The 21,728-nt window shown below is 54.8% G+C and overlaps 1 protein-coding gene across 3 annotated transcripts in view; it reads left to right on the top strand.

Moving 5' to 3' along the window:
• The window catches only part of SBK1 (SH3 domain binding kinase 1), an 83,584-nt gene extending 63,603 nt beyond the window's left edge, over nt 1-19,981 (top strand). Inside the window, exons 2-4 of one of the 3 annotated variants that reach the window (XM_074964684.1) lie at nt 13,383-13,585; nt 15,019-15,221; nt 18,414-19,981. In XM_074964684.1, the coding sequence (XP_074820785.1) occupies nt 13,383-13,585; nt 15,019-15,221; nt 18,414-19,202 (1,195 nt within the window). In that variant the 3' untranslated portion in view covers nt 19,203-19,981. The remainder of the gene's footprint in view (nt 1-13,382; nt 13,586-15,018; nt 15,222-18,413) is intronic. The other 2 variants (XM_074964686.1, XM_074964685.1) reach the window with 2 other exon arrangements.
• The last annotated feature ends 1,747 nt before the right edge of the window (nt 19,982-21,728 follow it).

The raw sequence follows: 21,728 nt of genomic DNA, 5'->3' as shown, positions 1-21,728 counted from the left end.
CACTCGGCACCCTGCCCACTAGGTGAGCTGAGGCAGGGAGACGTAGGGAGCCCCTTGCTGAAAGCCAGTGACCTGGGGAACTGCTTGCCAGTGGCTAGCAGGTTAACCCTTTCCTGCTGGCCCTTACCCCCGGCAGGCTTCGTTGCCCTTAGCGATGGCAGGCCTGGTGGGGGGGTCTGCCACAGATGTGCTGGGGAGCGGGGCTCTGTCCCTCATTTACTCTCTGGCTCCATGTCCTGTTGGTAGAACAGGGATGCTCCCTTTGTCTAGTCTGTTTAGATGGCCAGCTCTGGGCACGGGCTGGCTCACTCTGCGCCTGTACAGCACCTTGCACGAGGGGGCCCCTACCTCAGTCACAGCCCGAGTTATAAATAACGGTGATAACGTTAGTGTAGATAACTGGACTCACTGCTATAGCACCTCCTTGTGGCTGGGCACAGCATAGCAGCTTCCTCTTCCTTAGGGCCCCCTGCGACGGGTGCTCAGGGCCTGCTGTGCTCCTCCTCGTCTTGCAGATTGGCCCTCCTGCCAGGTGGTGTTTAAGCCCCGCCCCTTCTGGCTGGGGTAACAGAGTCCAACCCAACTAGAAGCCTGATGTCCTTACATCAGGTTTTCTGGCCCTGACTCTGGGCCTCATGGGCCTCACACCCTTCTCCCAGGGTTTGGTCATTGTCATCCCTGTCTCTTGGGGGGATCTCCCAGCCCATTCCTTAGTGACTGTTGGGGGAGCCCAGGACCTTTCTCTCCTCTGGATTCCAGCCCAGGGACCCCGAAGCAAGCAGGAAAGGTCTGCCCATATTCAGACCCATCCCTTGCTTTCTCCCTAGGCTTCTGCCCCCCTGAGCCTGGCAGCAGGTCTCTCGAGGGCCTCCATCAGCTCACCCGTCTTGCAGGGCTAGGACTCCCAGAGCTCTCCTGGAATCCCCCCCACTAAATCCCAGTGGGACATTATGAATTCAGCCCCCTTCTCCCTCCTCAGCCTTGACCTTTCATCCCTCTCGTGGGCCGCAGCTGACTGCTTCCAGGCCCCTTTCTATCCCAGATAATTTCTCCCTCTTCTGTAGCTCCCCGTAACTTCCTCTCTTTATGCTCATCCCCAGCTGGGATTCATCAGCCATCGGGGCTGGCCCAGCCTCTGGGGTTGGCCAGGTAGCTTCACTGAGCTCCTATTTGTGCTGGTGTGGGCTGGACACCCCGCAATACCCACAATGCACGGCAATACAATGGGGCCTTCTCACCAGACGTGCCTATGACCACAGCCTGGAGGCACCTGAGGTGCTAGGGTGGCAGTAGACAGTCTAGGGCCTGGCTCAGCCCTCTCTGGGGTGGTCAGTGGTCTGCTGGGTGGGAGCATCCTTAGCAGTGCAGGGGTTAATCAGGAGCGAGCTGAGGGCTCAGACAATGGAGTGTCCTTTCAATGTTACATGTGCCCTGCACTCCAGGCCACTGTCACCAACAGGAGGAGATGCAGTGAGCTGCTTCTCCTCATGGGGGCCTTTGCAATGTGGCACTGAATGAGCTGGTGCCACTCCCTCCCCTCAGCTTGTAACCTTTCTCTAGGAGCTCCCTTCCAAGGGCCTCAAAGCACTTTGCAAACAATGAATCCTGCTCCCCTCTGGAGGTAGGTCAGTGTCAATTATCCTCATCACACAGATGGGTAAACTGAAGTCCAGAGAATTAAGTGACTTGCCCAAGGTCACCCAGCCAGCCAGCAGCAGAGATGGGAGCAGAACCCAGGTCTCCTGGCTCCCAGTCTCCTGCTGTAACTACTAGGTGGCGCTTCCTCTCTTCTTTGCCATGCGACCACTGCTGTTTCCACCATATGTCCGGGGCAGTAAGAGCCAGTTGTCCTGTGGATGAAGGGAGGCTTTATTGCACCCAGTCCTGGTGTTTCTCGCTGCAGTGTCTCAAAGAGGGCCTGGTTTAGCTGTTAGCAGGATGGTTAGGGTTTGGGATTTTAAAAACTGACTAAAGTCCTTCCGGATCACCATCCAGCGACCCTCAGTTCTAAAGCTCTGGCTCTGTTAAGCCCATTATTAGCATTAGACCTAACTTTTGGAACTCCCTGCTGCAGGATAGCTCTTAGAACCATGGCTGGGCTGACACTAAGGGCTCATATGTTGCAGGGTGTGTTTGGCTGGGTTTTTGTATTTTTCTTGAAAAACGAAGGTTTAGAAACTGTAAAATAGGGCTCTGTAGTGGTGTGAAAACAGCTCTGTATGAGTGTGACATCCCTGGGATGGGATGGAGCATGAGACATTTCAGAAAGATCAGTTTCATTCTGAGGAAGCTATCTGCAGCCCTATCTCTAGTAGTAAAGGAGAGCATCTTGGATTCATAGATTCCAAGGCCAGAAGGGACAACTATGATCTTCTAATCTGACCTGGGAAAAACAGGCCAGAAAACTATCCCCAAATAATTCCTAGAGCAGATCTTTCAGACAAAGAGCCAGGCTGTGTGGTTACCCTAGCTAGAATGCCCCTGACAAGGGCTCCCAGCCATGTCTGTGGGCACGAGCTGATCACCGGATGGGACCCCGTGGAAGTATTCCCCTGGGGTGGAGCTTTGCACACTTACGTGCATTATGAGTGTTTAGTGTCTTCCTCTGAACTGTCTGGCACTGGCTTCTGTTGAAGACAGGCTGGGCACAGATGGACCATTGGTCTGTACCAGGGTGGTGATTCCTGCAGAGATGGAAACATCCTATTAGATCAGAGCCTCTCCTGCCAACGCAGGATTTTTCCCTACATGGTATAATTGCTAATGCTTCACCCAGTTTAGTCTCACCTGGACCAAGCCATGGGGTCTCCACCTGTTCCCTTGAAAAGCTTCATAGATCTCAGTTGGGATAGATTCCTGATCTTCAGCCTAAATGTCCCACTGCTCCTCCCTATACGCCTTTGCTCTACTCTCCCCTTCTTGACGTTTGCACCCTCTATTTGTCCCCCTGCTTAGCCATGCGATCCGTGCTTAACTCTCATCAGGCCCTCTAGAACCCGGATGGTTTGTATTGTTGTTCATCAGTTTATCAAGTCTTTCTGATAACCCAGAACCAAACCCAGGATTTCAGGTGAGGTTGCGCCAGATCCCATTGAGATGGACGGCTATCTACTTGTCCTGGGTGTGCAACCCTAAAATTGCATTGGTTGGACACTCCTTTTGCCATAACACTCATGCCTAAATTGCTGTCTGGTATTGCCCCTAGTTCTCTTTCACTGGTCTCGGCTTCCTCCCTCCCATCCAGGATCTTCGACTTTGCACAATTTTAGGATATTCGCTGCATTTTTACAAGTGGGATCGCCTGCCCATGGCCCTGATCCTAGGATGGGATCCATGTGGACAGACCCTTGTGTCAGAATGGATTGACTGCGGGATCGGGCCCATGTCAGTAATCTCCCTGGGTCGCTCTGTATTATCGGCCCTCACTTATAGTCACAGCAACTCCCAGTTCAGTATCAGCTGCATCTCATCCCTAGAGAGGAAGGATAGGCCAGTGGTAAGGGCAGAAGCCTAAAATGACTCTGAAGACCTAGGTTCAATTCCCTGCACTGCTAAAAGCTTTCTCTGTGACCTTGGGCAAGTCACTTAGCTGCTCCATGCCTCAGTTTCCCCCTCTGTACAATGGGGACAAGAGGCTTGCCTCACAGGAGTGTTGTGAGGGTAAATACGTTAAGGACTGGGAAGAGGTCAGATGTAGTGAATGCAATGGAAGTGCCTTAGGTATGTAGATTACTGTGTGGTGTCAGAGTGTGGCTTGCTGTCAGAGTGCCCCCTTGTGGCTGGGCATTGCAAGGCAGTCCGACAGCCTGGTGAGTCATTTCTTCTTGTGGCTCGGCCCTCTAGGCAGGTCACATATAGCCCCATGCCTTCTGGAGTAAACCAAGAGTCCAACAAATAATAGACCATCGACCTCTCCTTGGGACATCATCCCGACTTCAGACTCACTCGTCCTTACCCCTGGTATCAGGGGGGTGCAAGGGTCATTACCCTGGTGCCTCACACCCCCTTCAATGGCCTTTCCTGTCCTCTGGCGTCCAGTCCAGGGATCCTTTAATAAGCAGCCAAGGCCTATCTGCGCAGACCCGCACTGCCTCCCAGGACCACTTCCTGCCTCCACCTTTTGCACAGGCTTCAGGCGTATTGGCAGCTCTCTCTCTCCTCAGGCTCACTGCAGAGCTTCAGAGCACTTTCCGCCACCCAGTGGTTCTGCTTCAGGAGAGTTTTCTCTGCTCCCCTGGCAGGCCGGTCCCTGACCCAGCTGGAGTCTTCCTGCTCTCTGCAGGCCCCTCCACCGGCACAGAGAACCCAGGGCCAGCTGCCTTCCCTCCAGCCTGTCTGTCTACACTGCAATTTTATAGCCCCACGAACCCAAGTCAGCTCTCCTGGGCCAGCCATGGGTGGTCTGTTGCAGTGTAGATGCGCACCCTTAGCTTCCTGCTTTAGCTCGGCTTCTCTCGCTGAGCTACAGCCAGTATCTGCTCTTTTCCCTCCCCCCGCCCGCCCTCCCGGACTGACTGTCCACAGGCTCTTGTTAACTCCTTCTTGCCCAGTGTGGGCTTTGTCCACCCCATAACATGTGGTTGATCCCTGGGGCACGGCAGCAGACACCTCCCGCCATCTGTGGTTTTGCTATTTGTTACCCATGGCTCTTTGCTGCTGTGATAACGTAAATCTTGGCCTAGGGCCCTGCAGACCATTTCCCATCTACAAGACACTGTTCATATGCAAGCTAACTGTAATTTATGTTGAGAGATGTTGTGAGCCACTGTATTCACATTTAACTGTATAACAGCAACAGCTCTCCTCTTGCCCAGTGATGTTGGAAATCTGTTGCAAAAGAAAAGCCTTCAGCTTTATCCGGGTAGATCTGTTCTTTGTAAACACCCAGTGCTAGTTGATGCTCATGTTTCCATCCTGCCTTTGGGGTCTGATTGGCCATTGCACTAGTGAGACCATTTACAGCCATGCAGAATCCAAAGTGGATGTGAAGCAGTACTGTTCAGAGTTGGATAGCATTGTCCACCTTCTTGGGGACTACACATGGTGCAGGTCAATAGGGAGGGAGGCCTTGGATGCTTTACTGTTTTTTGTTTCATTATTTACTTGAAAGTCAGGTGAGATGTAGGGGCCAGTTATTGTCAGGATCACTCTTTTTTTTTTGTTCTGAAGATTGCTACAGCATTTGCTTTTCTGCAGTACTCTGGCACTGCCCTGATTTCTTCCACCTGCTCTGCACACAGGTTTTGCGCCAGTCTAATTGTGTGTTAGGGGTGTGATTTTTTGTTACTGCTATAATTATACTGGTTAAAACTCCCAAGTATGGCTGCAGTTGTACCGGTATAAAGCTGCCATTTCTCAATATAATTTTATTCCCCTTCCCATGTGGGAATCGGCTATAAGCTCCTTGATACCAATATAAGTGCATCCACACATGGGATTGGTACTACTCGAGCTATATCTGTTTCTAAACTGATACGGTGAAAGCAGTGCAAAAACTGCATATAGACCAAACCCGTCCATTTATTTGTTAATAGCTCTCCATCAGGGCTGTGTGGGGTCTCTACTGCCCTGGTATGGACCCAGAGCAGGACTTTGAAGAACCAATGAAGAGACAGTCCCCAGCAATCCATCTCAGGTTTGCTTTAAGAGCAAGTCAGCATTGGTAGGAGACTTTGGACTGGCCATGCAGGATGGATCCATCCAGTGGGGTTTCATGCAGATGTTGGCTTGTTCTCAAGGCTACTTTACAACTGCATGACCTTTGAAGTGGTGCTTAGAAAGTCTTCCCTGCCCCAGCTTCCATGAGATCCTCTTGCTGTATGGATGCCTCATGGGCTTTCGTATCTTTATATCCCAAGGCTGGCCTCCTATTGCTTGGTGGTATGGCTGGGACCATGCCAGTTAGATCGAAGTGGCCAGAAGGAAGGGTGGGACTTAATTCCCTTTTGTGTTGGCATCGTTTCTTGAGGTTACCCTGCAGTATGCATGGGGGACTGCTGGGTGCCCAGGTCACCCCAAGGAGCGGCCAGGACAGTGTGAAATCCTGCTGTCCCATCCCAGTGGGTGACACAATATAGTGACTGTAATTATGCTGTAGTTGCACTACAGCCACAACACAGGGGGGTGGCATTTATGCTGCAATGACAAGGTAGTTGCCTGTAGTTCTGCTGCACTCGCTGTGCAGTCACGCTGTAGCTACACTGTCAAAACAGTGACGTTATGCAACAGTTCTACAGCAATCACTGAAGTTCTGTGGTGGTTGTGCTTTGTGTACCTTTCATTGTCACCAGTTCCTGTAACTGGAAGGCGGCTGCAACATGACAGAGTAATTCCAGTGTAAACACTATGTAATCAGTGTACCTGGATTCTAAAAATTCATGTATTATGTATGAACAAGTGTAAGGTGGTCACTCATAGCACTCCTTGTGGCCAGGTGTCTCCCCGTGCGGCGCCCCTTGCTGTCGCTCCATTGCTGTGGTGGTCTCTCCTCCACCAGCTTGGCCCTCCAGCCAGGTCACAAGATTTATGTCTGCTCCTTTTGGGGTAACAAAGTTCAACAAATAAAAGTCCCACAAATAATTTCTAGACCTTAAGTCGGGGCTCTGTCCCCAGACTCTGGGCTCATGCCACTTTCCCAATGGGTGGTAGGGGAACCCAGGCCCTCCCTTTACACTGGTGTCCAGCCCAAGGACCCTGCAACTGGCAGCCAAGGTCTGCACAGTCCCACTCCTAGATGCTGTTTCCCTGGGCTTCTTTGTACTCAGCCTCTCGCAGGCCTTATTCCCCACAGCTTCTCTGGGTTGGCCCTTCTTTCAAGGCTAGGCTCCCAGGGATTATTCTCCCCCCAGGTTTCCTCCTCACCAGCTGTCTGTTCCCAGACAGTGACTGCAGATTCTCTCCTTGCAGCCCCCTTCTGCTCTCAGCTTCTGGCTTTTTACTAACCCGCCTGCTTCTTCCCAGCTGGGCATCAAGGTCAGTTAAACTTGGCTCCCCCCTCCATGTGCAGCCACATAACATCATTGGCCTCCCAGGCCTTATTAACCCCTTCCGGGTCTGTGCAGGGTACACACCCCATCATGATCACTAATTAAGTCCTGGGGTTCACTTGACTGTTGTGTGAATGAGTAGCAATGGTAACTAGTCATCAGACAGCACAACCACAGCAGGATAACAGTCCCTGTGGGATAACATGGAAGCTCACTATGGAGTGGGGAAAAGGCAGGGAAGTGAGAGGTGTAAGATCCTCTCCCCACACCCTTCCCTTCTGTCCCAGTAAAAGTGCTGTCTAGTTCAGCTAGGCTGCTGAAGCTGGAGGTTTGGCTGGAGACAGATGTGCTGAGGTGGATTATAATTGTGGTCAGCTGTGTTCTGGTAATGCCTAGAGGCCTTGGCTATAGATTGACATCCATTGTGCTCGGCACTGTACACACACATCATTAGGCTTGGGAGTATTAGGTTTTTATCGGTAAATGTCCATTTCACCGTACATACTCAAACCGACTAAGAATATTGCCATGGATAGTAATTGAAATGTACAGAGAGACACAGTAAGAAAAACACAGCTTGAGAACTTATTAGAGTTTGATTGAAGGATATTTATTTTGATATGTGATGTTGACAATGTGTTTTAATGGTCATAAAGCTTTAACTTTTTGAATCTCAACATCTCCTATCATTAATTAATTATTGTCTGACTCCCCCTCCATTTTCCACGACTGTGAAAATGTAAATTGATTTTAAAAAAATTAAATGGTTAAAAATTCGCATCCATGTCATCTGTGGAAAGGATAAAAAAATAAAATTGAATTCTGTATAATCATTATCATTGTGAATTATCACACTGTATAAGGATGGGCCAGTCTGTATTATGAAAAGACAGCCCCTTCCCCAAAGAGCACTCAGGGGAGAGGCACCTGGCCACAGTGAGACCTGATGCGCTCCAGCATCCAGTGCTGATGGCTGGGAGTGTCCAGCAGTGGTGAGGGCAGAGCTGAAAGTCATTACAGAGCTACACAGGGCATGTTGGTGCCTGGCAATGGAATCTCACTCAGTTGTTAGGGAATGAGACAGCTTGGACACTTCATTCCAACTCAGTTAAAGTCCCCTGCCCCTTTGAGGCATCTGGGCAGTGGTTTTGGTACTAGGCAGCAGTGGCTGAGTGGCTGCTGAGGTGGAACGGTCTGTGTTTGCCCATTGGGGTCCAGGGTGTCTGCCTCACCTTCACCAAGGCCCCTGGGGGACAGTCCCAGAATGCTGATGTCCCAGAGGGGTGCTTGTGCCAAGCTGGTAAAGTGCAGGAGAGTCCAACCTGAGGGGTCCAACATCAGTAGACAACCCCAAGTGATCCCACCATGTTTATTATTTAGTATGTGAATTGTAGTTGACCTAGGAGCCCTAGTCATGGACCAGGCTCTCCTGGCGCCGGGTGCTGTACATTATTTATTAGATGTATTACAGTGGCACGTAGGAGCCTCCAATGTGGCCCAGGACCCTGTTGTGGCAGGTGCTGCACAAACACAGAACAACCAGCTGGTCCCTGCCCCAAAGAGCTGACAGTCTAATCTCAGCATCCAGCCTGAATTTCTCCCCCGCCCACGGCCCTCTGTGCCCTGGGTGATCCTCAGCACCACCTCAAAGCAGCATCAGATCCGGGGAAGAGCAAGAAACAGCCCGGCAAACACCTCTGCATGGTGGTGGTTCCCAAGTCTTGATGCCCTTCCTGCGGAATACCAGTACTTCCCACTGATGTCATCCCCTGGGGGCGAATTGGGCCCCCTGTTTGCCAATTGGATTTGGCCATCTCCTAGCCTCCTCTCGCTCTGCAGAGCTGTAGAATGGCAGGGGCCATACGGTACTATGGCAATCGCAGGCAGCCCAGCCACTTACACCAAAGTGGCCACTGAGCTTGGGTGCCTGACTTGTGACTGCCTGGGGCCTGATTTCCCAGGGGCTGAGCACCCCCTGCCTCTCCCCTTGACTCTGATGGGAACTGCCAGGAGCTCAGCACCGACGGGAACCAGCCCTTGGTGTCCCAAGTCAGGTGCTCCCAAAAATGGAGGTCACCAAGATCAGTGGCGTTTTGGAAAATGTTGGCCTTTCAGCCTTGCCTCGGGGGCTCTGGCTGTCCAGTGCTCTCAAAGGCTCCCCTTTGCACTCCCCAGCGAGAACCCCCACAGCGAGTTTGGGAAATGCGGAATGACCAGGGCCAGTGCATGGGGGAAAGCCCAGATTCCTCTGCAGCCAGAAGCTGAGCATCTGGGGAAATGTACCCCTGAGTACCCAGCACTTGGGAGCTTGGTACAGCCCCAGTGGGACTTACATTCCCTTCAGGGCCCTTCAGAGGAAAATGTTGTGGGAGAAGATGAACAGAGACTCAATCGTCTGCAGCGCTTCTGGACCCACCCAAGAAGAGAGCAGCTCAAGGGGAAGTGCAGTAGCACACAACTCAAACCAAGGTGCACCCTGCTTCTGTCCCAGGGAGGAAGGGAAGGCAAACCAGGAAGATCTCCCACACATGCGTGGACCCATCTCTTGCTCACCCCGCTCGGGCATTCTGCAACACACACTTCTCATGCACTTAAACACATCCCTCTCACACTCCCCTCTCTGTCCCGGCTCTTGCATTTGTACACACCCGTGCATTCCCTGGCAGTCACACACCTCTTTTGAACACCGGCTGTGGAGGGCATTAGCTGCAGCGTGTCAGAACATGACTTGGGACGGGGGCATCTCTGTGTTTTCATTTCACTGCCTTCCCTTGTCCAGGTTTCCTTGGTGAAGGGTAGCAACGGGCTCTGGTCACAGTTTGTGTATGCTGGGCTTGTTGCTTCTTACCTCATAGCAGGAACAGCAGGGGCCATGATACCCCGCTCGGGAAGCTGTCCCTGGGCTTGTTTTACTGCAGCGTTGGTTTCTTCTGCCCAAACGCTGCTGTTAACTAAAGTGATTTCCAGAGTGAATTCTGTGCTGTCGATGGGCACCCGGCTGCAGGACAGTCCTGGAGCATGAAACGCTTGGATTATCTTCAGCAGCTGTGCAACTTCTCCTGCAAACCACCCCTGTGCCTGCTGCTAGGGCCAGGCAGTAGCTCCCTCTCCAGTCCTCATTTAACCTTTGGAGACCACCAACAAGGGGGCAGTCAGTGGCGTTTTTGTGATATGGGAGGAAGTGCCAGAGACCCCTCCTCAACCATTTCATGGGATAAGCACATATCTGGGCTGGATTTGAACCAGTAACCCAGTAGTGAAAAATTCGACAGCCCATTACCAGATCCCTCAACCAGCCAGCAAACTGAGAAAGCAGCTTTGTCACACTGTATAAGGATGGGCCATGGGCTACACAGCTGGCCCCGCAGGGGCTAATTGATGTCTCCTGTAGCAGCAGTAGCATAGTATGTGTGGAGGGGGCAGGTCCGGGGGAGGGAGCACAGACTATTTTCCTTTAGAGGAAGTACACCATAGCATCCAAAGGCTGCCGCACATCAACACTAGTCCTTGCTACACTCAAGCTGGTGAGAGAATCATTGTAGGGGATTATTTAATGCTGTGAGGCAGGATGGCCTAGTGGTGTGAGCACAGGCCCGGAAGCTGGGCGATCTGGTTCTCTGCCTCACCCTTGCTGTGTGAATCCAGGCAGTTTACATCACCGTTCTGCGCCTCGGTGTCCCCATGTGCAGAATGGGGATAAAAGATCCCATCCTCCTTTGGAAGGGTGATGTGAGGCTTAATTAGTGTCTCTTTGTCCGGTGCTGTGAGATCATAGGTGGTACCAGCTGTCCTAGGGGAAGGGATTGGGTTGGAGGCAGCTCTCTACATAATCAGGTCCTATCTTTCTGTGAATGAAAACCCATTGGCATAGCAGGGGGGGTTGCTCTTTAAAGCTCCAAGCACCAGCTGGCCTTCATTGTGCATTTGCTGCTGCGCAAAGACTCTCCGTTTATAACCCAGGATCTCCTGGATTTCAGATCCTGGCCAGCTCCAACCGCCCCCCCTCAGAAATAGTCTGGGCCTGCACTGACCAATCCTTGCCCTTCTGTGTCAGCTGAGGTGCCCAGAATCCCCCCAGCCAGGTCTGACTTGCTTTCAGAGCACAAATACTGCTAGTGTCGCGGGGATAACTCACAGCATCTTGTTTTTTGCTGTGTGCTGCTGGCATCTGGATCCTCTCTGCAGGGGTGAGGGTAATGCGGTGTTGTGGGAAGGCTAAAGACCTGGCAACGACAGCTAACCCAAATGACAAGCAGCAGAGCTGTAACTTTCTCCTGGTGCCTAGATCCTCTGGTATGTGGGCCCCTGACAAATCCACCTCGCTGGCCTGCCCTCCCCCCCAGCGCCGGGCGTCTTCCCCCCCGCCCCAGCAGAGATTGTATAGCAAATGCTAGAATGATACTTAGCTCTTCTTCCACACACAGATCTAGTGCTCGGGACATACAATTCCCCCTTCACCAGCTGGGGAGGTGAGGTGAGGAGACATGCCCGAGGTCACACAGCCAGTCCGTGGCAGTGAGGAACACAGCTCAGGCCCCTTCAGCCCCACTCCAGCGAGCTTTCCCCTGGAACAGGGTGTCAGAGCCTGAGCCCATATGGCTACACAGCTCTTTCTAGTGCCACGGCACAGGCCTGAAAACCTGGGCTCTGAAACTCTCTGTTGTAGGCTTCTCCTTGCTTTACAGCCATACCCTGTTTGGGTGGAGAACCGAGACAAAGAGGGGTCAAAGAACGTTCCCAAGGTCACACAGGGAGCCTATGGCCGGGCAGGGAATTGAACCTCAATCTCCTGGGACCCAGTGCCAGACCTTAGCCACAAGAGCATCCATTCTGCTGGACAAGAGCATGGGTGTGGGCATGCTCCACTGCCCCCTGCAGGATGGAATCATATGTGCTCAGACAGCTGTTCACTGAAGGCTGCCCTTAGTAAAGATGCTCCTCTGGTGCTAACACCAATGCCTTTCCAAACAGCCTTATTGTGGTGTCCCAACATTCACTGTTTGGTAAGTAGCCACCTCTTCCTCCCTGCTCTCTGTCCCACCTCAGCACAATGAGGGTGACCTCAACCAGATTCTGAAGCAGAGCATTGTGGGTGATGCTATGGAAATCCCCAGCCAGCTGAGACATTGCCACTGGTTGAGTTCCTGCTCTCCCCTCTGTGAACAAGCTCTCCCTGACCCTCTGAGTTCCCTGCCGCCTCTAGCATGGCTCACAGCCAGCCCCAGGGAGGGGCAGATGTGTGCAGAGTTGTACCAAGTCTGGCAGACCCCAGGAGAAAGCCCTGTCACAGGGCGCTTGCAACATAGTCCACACTTCCAAACATAGCCAGGGACATGGTCCCTGCCCTGGGGAGCTGACAAACTGAAAAGCTGAGGGGAGAGGGAAAGGGGTGTAACACGCAGGCCGAGTGATCGCATGGACAGTCACTTGTGTTTGGGAGCTCTATAAAGTCATACGCACTGAGCTCTTTGGGGGCAGGGACCACTGCTTTGCTCTGTGTTTGTACAGCACCTAGCACAATGGAGCCAGGGCTTCTTGGTGCTACCGTAATACCCCTAATAAATAATGTACAGTGTCTAGCACAATAGGGCCAGGGCTCCTTGGTGTTAACCTAATACCCCTAATAAATAATGTACAGCACCTAGCACAATACACATCATATTAACAAGAATACCTAAATTACATGCCCAGGTGCACACACACACTTCAGCCCTCCTGTGCCCCCCGCCTGCCTGGAATTCCCTGCATCAGTCCTGGAGTCCTGACTCCTCTCCCAGTGCTTGACCTTTCCTTCTATGGAGGGGAGCAGCTGACTCATGAGGTGGATAAGTGCACTGGATATTGGCTACAGCCATGGCAGGCCTTGTGGGAGGAAGGGGGTTGTTGGGGGGATTTAAAGAAGCCGGCCAGCCTGGATTGGGGGATGGGGGCTCCATGTATAGGGGGTGGCCTGGAAGGCAGCACGGCCACGCGGGTTGCAGACAAAGAGGGCAATGGGGCACCATGGATGGAGCTGATGAGATGGAGCCTGGGCAGATGAGCAGGGAGGGCAGAGCTCTGGAGCTGGCGATGGAGAAGGGGGAGCCAGCAAAAGGATTAGAGTAGTGAGAGTGATGGCAAAGACCAGGACTGACATGGAGAGAGTGGGTGGGAATTTAGACTGATGACAGGAGGGGCTGTTTCTGTACAACATGGGTGGGGAATTATCCAGCACAGTGGGTCTCTGTGCCCCTGCAGGGGCAGCCCTCCCCAGGTCCCAAAGAACTCCCCTAGTGGTTCATGAGGCTCCCCTCTGCCCAGCGCCACACACGACAGTGGGTGCCAGGCAGTGTGTGTGGCAGGCCCACAGGCGTGGCAGCATATGGCGATGCCCCTGACCACGTCTCTGCCTTGCAGTGCGACGATGAGTGCTGGCTCGATCGAGCAGGAGCCGTCGCGCAAGCTGGCCTGCTGCGGAGTGCCCCTGATCACTGAGGACATGCAGTCGCTGGCCATCCGCACCCTCTCCGGCTCCGACATCAACAAGCACTATGACCTCATCCGCGAGCTCGGCAAGGGCACCTACGGCAAGGTGGACCTGGTGTCCCACAAAAGCACAGGTGAGGCCAGCTCGGCTCCTAGTGGCCAGGCCTGGGCATTTGGGCAGGCAGGGCTTGTTGGCAGCTTGGCAAGCCACGGGCTGGGAGCGGCTGGATGGGGAGGGGAGACATGGCTGGAGTGGAGGAACTGAGCAGCCATCTGAAATTCAGCCCAGACCTGTTAGCAGGTCAGGGAGTACAAGGATTCTTGTCCCTCCTGTTTGGCTTGGCGCCTGTCTGCTGCAGGCTGACTGATGCCCACTGGGAGTGGCTCACCTCGGGATATTTCTAGCCATGCCAGCTGCAGGAAGTGTCAGGCTCCTGTACCCCAGCTTGGGTTCAGCTCATGGGGGAGTGAGGAGTTGCTCAGACAGGGACCCCTGAAGCAGGCTGGGTCTCGACTCGTTATCGCCACATCCCCAGTCTAAGTCAAAGGGTTTTGCTTGCAGAAATTGCACTGGCATGAGGGGTGCACTCCCCAACCCACAGCCAGGGGGCATCCAGCTACTGGGAGAGTAGCAGGTATAGCCTGTTGCTTGCCTCTTACCAGGGCCTGTGGCCACAGGGATCCACTCTGTGTGCCATTCCACTGGCTTTTCCCTGACACACCCACAGTCCTCTGCCCCCGGTGAGCTGACAGGATAGGCATGGAGGTCTCCATGGTGGGCTGAGGTTGGGGCGGTCCCTTCTGTACAGCTCCCAGTGGACCAGGCTTGCTGCTTTGAGGCTGTTCTGTAGTTCTGGGTTGCGGGGGCAAAGCCCTTTGGGGAGGATGCCAGGTGCTCCTGTTAGTGTCCCTGCCCAGCTACTGGCCCCAGCCCCAGCAGAGCTGGTCAGGAATTTTTCAATGAAATGGTTTTCATCCAAACGGACACGTTTCGTGGGAAAGGGGCGTCGTCAATGAACTTCTCCACTCAAAACATTTTTGAAAAAAGAGTGTCAAACTCAACATGAAAAATTCTACCTTTCTGGTTCAAAACAACTTTTTGTTTAGAAATTTAAGCTAACGAGAGTTAAAAAGGTCTTGAAAAAATTGACAAAATGGGAATCAACGATTCCACTGACCCGAATCAATTTTTTCCCCCCAGACTTTCAGTTTGAACATTTTTTTGAGATTTCAACTCTTTGTTCTGATTTGGGATGGGAACATTTTTTAAAATCTTGAAAACGGACAGGAAAATCTCAGTCCTTGTGCTCAAAGGCCAGTGTCTCCCGCCCAGGCCTCTCCAGAGGTCCAGTGGGTGTGGGCCAGGCCATGACAAGCGCCATGTAGAGCTGGGTTGGTAGGGAGAGCAGCACCTGCTGGGACCTCACTGCTTGGATGGGTGGGGCCTGAGCCGGGGACCATGAATTTGGGAGCTCTTGTGGGAGCGTTGTGTCCCACCCCAAACTCCTCACTGGTCTGGGAGGAGCCCTGTGTTGCTGAGCCTTCTCCTGAGCCTTTTCCCCTGTAGGCACCAAAATGGCGCTGAAGTTCGTGAACAAGAGCAAGACGAAGCTGAAGAACTTCCTGCGGGAGTTCAGCATCACCAACACGCTCTCCTCCAGCCCCTTCATCATCAAGGTCTTCGACGTGGTCTTTGAGACTGAGGATTGCTATGTCTTCGCTCAGGAGTATGCACCTGGCGGGGACCTCTTTGACATCATCCCGCCACAGGTACCGGCTAGGAAGCTTCCCTAGGCTACCTCTCTCCTGCCCCCGTGGAGTCTGAGCTTTAACACCCATGGCCCTCAACTGGGGCTGCCCCAGCTCCCCTGCACAACAGACCCCTTTCCTACACGAGAAGACCTTCTTCTCCATTGACCCCCATCCTACCTCTGCTACTCAGAGACCTAAAGGCAGACTCTGTCCGCCAGCTGTGATCTCATGTGCTAAGCAAGGGTGCTGACTGGAGCCAGCATATCAGGCTGAGGCCTGGCGGGTGCCTGAGTGCAATACTGCCACAGGAAAGCCCTGACATTCCCGTCTGAGAGCACCTGGGCCTGGTTCTCCTCTTGCTAGCACCTTGTGGGTCCTTTCCACTTGGGCAAGGTGAGAGTGAGTGGAGAGTTCTGAATTGGGAGCATCCCGAGTGTTAGTGGCTCCCGCATATACAGGGTGTTCAGTAGGTGGCACTCTTGCCCCCGACTCTGCAATCAGACCTCACCCCCGCGGGCAGCATGCCTTCAGATGAGACAAAGCTGAGCCCCTGGCCACTTGTGTCCTGTTAATGAGCCTGTAGCGATTTTCACAAGAGCAGGGCTGTTAAATACTAACTGGGGTCAGTACAACCTTCCTGCTTATGCTTGCCCTGCAGTTGCAACTGGGTGCATTATGCATCACTTCCTGTCCTAAACACTTGCCTAGTGATGCTGTGCGCTGTTAAACTGCTGGCATGTCCCACCCCAGAGGGGGCCGCATTTCAGTGGTGGGTGAAGTGATTTGCAAAGTGCTTTGGGATCCTGAAAGGTGCTAGATGAAGATAAGAAATTAATGACTATGATTCATTATCCTTATGAAAGCAGGGAAGGTTCAACAGTGACCAGGGGTTCATAGCCACCTCCTGGGGTGAGCTAGCCCAATGGCACACATAGTACTGCTTGCTCTGATCATAAAACATTTCCCCTCTCTGCACTGAAGGAACAAGGCATGGGGGGGAGGAGGAATAAGCAGACAGAACTGAGAGAGAACCAAGGAGAAAGGATGACCAAAGAGTAGAAAGAGATCTCCCCAAATATAATTAGACATAATTGAATTGGAAGTGTAATGAAATCGTAATGTAAAGCAAATAAAGGAAAATGTGATTATACAGCTTCAGCGGGTGCTTTAGCAAAGACAAGAGACAGGGTGTATGTGTGTGTGGGGGGGGGGGGGGGGAGGTGAGTCCTTGAAATGCCCTCTCCTTTGTGACCCAGGAAATTCTAGCCCCTGTGTGCCCCTCACCAGTCTGATCTTTGGAAGGCTGGCATAGGTGTCTGCCATTGGCCCAGGGATTCAGACTAACCTGGGTTCTGGCTAAGATCTCCCCTGGGGGATGCATTCTGGACTGGTTCCACCAGGCCTGCACTGGTCTCCAAGGTAGTGGTGAGCGGTAAGGACCTTGCCCCCTGGAGAAGAAGGGCAACTGTATCCCCACCCCTGCTGAACTCAACAGCCCTGCCCGAGTGGCTGGCAGTTCTTAACCAGCCACCTGATCGCCCCTCAAGTCCTTGGTGTGTGGGAGGGAGGGAGGGAAACAGTTTGTTGGCTGCCATTTCAGGATGATGATGGTTTCCAAATTTCCGCCCAGCTTCTGCATTGCACATGGATAGGGACCCAAGGCAATGCTCATCAGAGACACTAGAGGTAGAGAAGGCCTTTTAAGTCACCTAGTCCATCCCCTCCCGACCCAGTGGCCAGTGTAGGGTTGTTCTCCAGGACCTTGGCCCCCCGGATCTCTCTGCCTTAGATATTTCTCCTGAAGCTCAGCCTAGACTTCCCTTTTGTCAGTCTCCTCCCTCTTACCCTGTCCAACCCCAGAGCACCCTAAGCAATTCCTCTCCCTGCTCCCACATGGACACCATGACCTCCTCTCCTCCCTTTCACACTGCCTCGGCCAAGCACCCTTCATATCTCTTCCTCAACCAGCCCTTCCAGCTCCATCAGTCTTCTCAGCCAGCTTCCTCCGGGCCCAGGGGATGCTCAACCCCGGCTCCACCCCAGACCCTGCTCATACCCCACCCCTTCCCCCAAGCCTCCACCCCCACCCCGCTTCTTCCCACCCCTGCCCCGCCTCTTCCCACACAGTTCTGCCCCCTCCCTCCAGCGTGCCCCATCCCTACTCCACCCCCTCCCTCCCAGCGCCTCCTGCACGATGCGATTCAGTGAAACAGATGATTGCGGCAGGCAGGAGGCACTGGGAGGGAGGGGGAGGCGCTGATGGGTGGGGCAGCGGGCAGGTGGGAGGTGCTGTGAGAGGGAGCTGGCTTCAGCACCCACTAATTTTTTTCCATGGATGTTCCAGCCTTGGAGAACTCATGGAGTCGACGCCTCTGCCCCCTCCCAGGGTGTCATGGTCTGTTGGGGATTAACAGGCACTAGAGAGAGACCCGGGAGGAGGAGAAGCTGAGGTGGATCTCCACTCACTTGCACTGGACTTGGCCTCTCTCAGGGAGAAGGTCCTCAACTGAGATCCTGCCGCCAGTTGACTTCTGGGTCCAGCCCTGGAGCAGGGGACCTTACCTGGGATTGGGGGGTGACAGTGGATGGGGGATGTGCCTGTAGAGGAGAGCCACGGCTCCATGTCACGGAGCAGGGAGGCTGAGCAGAATGTCCATGGTGCGGCCAGGTCTGGGCAGCTCGTTACCAGATACTGACCAGAGAAGAGCCACAAAGCTGTTTGGGGGGCTGGAAGGGCCCACTCTGGGACAGACCTCGGGGCAGGCAGTCACCCCCGCAGCGACCAGGAGCATGGGCATGTGCCATTTCGGAGTGACACACTTCCATCTGTGCGAGGGCACATGGAGGCCTGGGGAAGGAGGAGCTTAAGCACTGATAAAGGAATTATAGTAGGACCTCCTTAATTCAAGCTCCTAAGGGGAGAGTCTTTGTGTGACCTGAAATGTGCCAACAGGACGTGTCTGTGACGGGGCCCATACACCTTGTGAGGAGCCTGGCAGTCAGGGACAGTCCCCAGGAGAGCCAACCTGCTGTTAATCCATTCGCTTCTGTAGTTCTGTGGCTAAACCCCCAGTGCCTGCCTGTCCGACTCCACATGTGCTGGAGATCAGGCCGGGCCCCTGGGTCGCAGCAGCCAAGTGGAAATGCCCCCCCCGCCCCGGCACCCCCGTCCCCGTGCCCATTGCTAATGCACCGTGTCTGCCCTTGCAGGTGGGCCTCCCCGAGGACATGGTGAAGCGCTGTGTGCAGCAGCTGGGCCTGGCCCTGGACTACGTGCACAGCAAGAACCTGGTGCACCGGGACATCAAGCCGGAGAATGTGCTGCTCTTTGACCGCGACTGCCGCCGGGTCAAGCTGGCCGATTTCGGCATGACCCGCAAGGTGGGCTGCCGGGTGAAGCGCATCAGCGGCACCATACCCTACACGGCGCCCGAGGTGTGCCAGGCCGGCCGGGCCGAGGGCTTCGCGGTGGACACCAGCATCGACGTGTGGGCCTTCGGGGTGCTCATCTTCTGCGTCCTGACCGGCAACTTCCCCTGGGAGGCAGCCGCTGCCTCGGACACCTTCTTTGAGGAATTTGTGCGGTGGCAGAAGGGGCGCCTGGCAGGCCTGCCATCCCAGTGGCGGCGCTTCACAGACAATGCCCTGCGCATGTTCCAGCGCCTCCTGGCCCTGGACCCCGAGAAGCGCTGCCCCGTCAAGGAGGTCTTCTACTTCATCAAGTACGACCTGATGTCGGAGGTGCGCCGCCGGCCCTCCTACCGCTCCCGCAAGCATGCCGGAGATAAGCTCTCCGCCGGCCCCCATCGCCATGAGACGCCCAGCTCCTGCACCCCCACCCCGCTCAAGAGAACCATCCTGACGGAAGGCAGCGGCCCCCGGCTCTCCGCCTCTGAGCCAGGCCTGTCCTCCCCGGGGGGAGCTAGCCGGACGGACGGGCGGCAGGACAAAGGCAAAGGGCAGATGGTCCTGGCCACAGCAATAGAGATTTGTGTCTGATGAGGGCTCAGCAGGAATGAGGGGGCAGCTGGTCATCATGACGCCGCTCCGCTCTGTACAGCCTGCAACGATGATGTCAGCACCCCTGCCTCCCCGCCCCACTGGCGAATGGGGTTCAGGGGGGAGGGGATTCCTTTTTTGTGTGAAAAGGGACCAGGAGCCATGTCTCCCGAAGCAAAAAATACTCACACTGCTAGTACTCACTGATACTGAGGCTGCGACGTATAGCTAACCCCTGGAGGAAAGGCCAGAGTGCAGACACAGAGCCAAGCAGAAAGGCCCCGGCTTGGCGGCCGGGAAGGACCCTGTGTGGCATGGTGGCCCCTCCCCCTCACGTCTTCCATGATTGGGCTGGGGGCTGCTTCCCCAGGCACTCTGCACTGCGCCCCCCCTTTTTCAGTGGGGCATGGGAGGAGCGCTGAGGCTCTTCCCATTGTTGGGGGTGGGCAGGGACTTTCACAGGGATGAGAGCGGGAAGACACAGGGGTGCGGGAAGGAGGGAATCGGCACCCAGTCTTGGACAAACGGATGGGTGACCATCTTGTGAGCAGCAGGGGCTCAGCAGGGATGTCACAGCCATCGGGCGTGTGGGGTAGGATGGCGTGGGGGGTGGTTTGTAGTTAATAAGCAACAAGGCTGCAGCAGGCGTGTAGCTCTGGGGGTCACCGGGATCCCCTATCACTGTCAAGGCTTGATATGCGAACTAGTGCATTGTTCCCTGGGGCAGAGTGGGTGCTGGGGCTCTGAGCAGGGCTCTTGCTACAGGATCCCGGTAAGAGAGCATGGGGCCAGCACCGTCCAGCGGGCACTGCAGCAGCGTTGCCCTCCAGCGCTGCCCTCTGTCGCTCTTTCGTTGGCTCTTTGTGTCTGTGCTCAGGCCCGGGGACTCTCCTGTGATTTCCCTGGGGGGGGGGGCGGGGGCTGGCAGGGTGGACTCGTGGGGTTTGAGTGGAAGGCTCATGAGCCCAGTCTGTGGAGGAGGCCTTTGGAGAGATTGTGGGGGGCAGTGTGCACCAGCCTGTTTAATACCAAGCAGGCTGGGGTCTGCCCCTTTTGCCTCATCCCCGTCCCCCACTGCTATCCTGCTTGGAGGGTGGCCTGTGATGGGGAGCAGGAGATAAAGAGGAAACCAATAAGCCTGGTTGAGCCACTGACCCTGTCAGTGGCTGTAAAGGGGGTGTTCTCAGGGCCAGTTCTCTGACAGCCTGAGTCCAGCCATGCCCAGGGCACTTCCCCCAGGGGTGGGGACTCGGGCAGCCCCAGCTCCTGCTGCTCCCCTCCTTGCTGAGGGATCCTGAGGGAATGCCTCTCTCTGCCAGTGGGGGAAGCAAGTGCTAAATGTAGCAAATGTCGGTGTGTTCCATGTGTCACTGTGTGTCGGGCCAGCTGGGCCCGGCTGTTGTCACCATCACCCTTCCCAGGGAACAGCCTCTCCCTGTCCCTGAACCCAGTGGGTCAGCTGGGCACTGGGACCCATATGGGGAGCAAGGGGCATAGCGCATGATGTCTTGTGAGGAGCAGAGATCTAACCCATTCGGTTTTAACTGGAGGGACGTGGGCAGCAGGAGAGCCGCCATCAGGCTCCGGATCCCCTGCTCCGTGGGGTTTCTTGTGGCTGCAGTGGTTAGAAAGGCTCTCATCAGCATGCAGTGCCAGGCCATATGGGGCTGGGGCTTGGATGGCAGGGGGCTGGGAAGGGATGCTCACAGATACCCCTGATGAGCTTGGCCTGGCACCTGCTTCCTGGGCTGGACGGCTCTTGCTTGCCGTCAATGGGACTCCCTGGGGAGGAGGTGCATGCTGGTGGAAGGCGCAGGAGACAGGTGAGGTCAGCCTGAAAAAACCAGCTGGTGGGGTTGCCCAAGGCAAACCAGTAGGCATTGGCGTGGGGGTTGGCACAGCACCCACCACTTAGATGGATGCATTGGAGCCAAACCCCAAGTGGTGGCCAGAAAGGAAAGCTATTAACTGCCCGCAAAGTCTGGCCAGTTGCCACGACAAGCTGAAGGCAGCAGGGGTGCTGGAGAGAAGAGATGGAAGGCAGTGGTGCTGTCAGGGCAGGCAAGAGCCCTGTGTCCAGGGTGCTCTGGATGACTCACCGTGCACCGCAGCCATACTGCACTGAGAGCGGCATGAAGGGCTTGGTGGGGCTGCAGGGAGGCAATGCCCTGGGTATGCCAGGCGCTGCTGTAACATGTGCCCCTGGGGAGATGGGCTTTGCTGCTGAGCTTCCCTGGCCTCTAGAATGCCTCTGCTTAGACCCAGCCCACACCCGAGCTGCTGGCCAGCTCCCAGCCCTAACCCTCCGTGCCCCACCAGCGCCACAGTGCGCCCTGTTCAGCCACTGTGATACCCTGTGCCAGCTCGCTCTCCCCTAGCCAGGGCACCGCTGGGAGCCCACTCACTGCCAACAGATGCCCATGGCAAGGCCGTTTGATGGAGGCACAGACATATCTAGGGCGGTAGCTTCAGTGGCTTGGGAACACGGAGGTGGAAATGACCCTCCCACCCCCAACATTGTCACCT

The sequence above is a fragment of the Natator depressus genome, chromosome 10 (assembly GCF_965152275.1).
Source record: "Natator depressus isolate rNatDep1 chromosome 10, rNatDep2.hap1, whole genome shotgun sequence".
In the NCBI taxonomy this organism is placed as follows: Eukaryota; Metazoa; Chordata; order Testudines; family Cheloniidae; genus Natator; species Natator depressus.
Note: the sequence above shows the minus strand (reverse complement) of the source record. Positions and strands in the feature narration are given on the sequence as shown.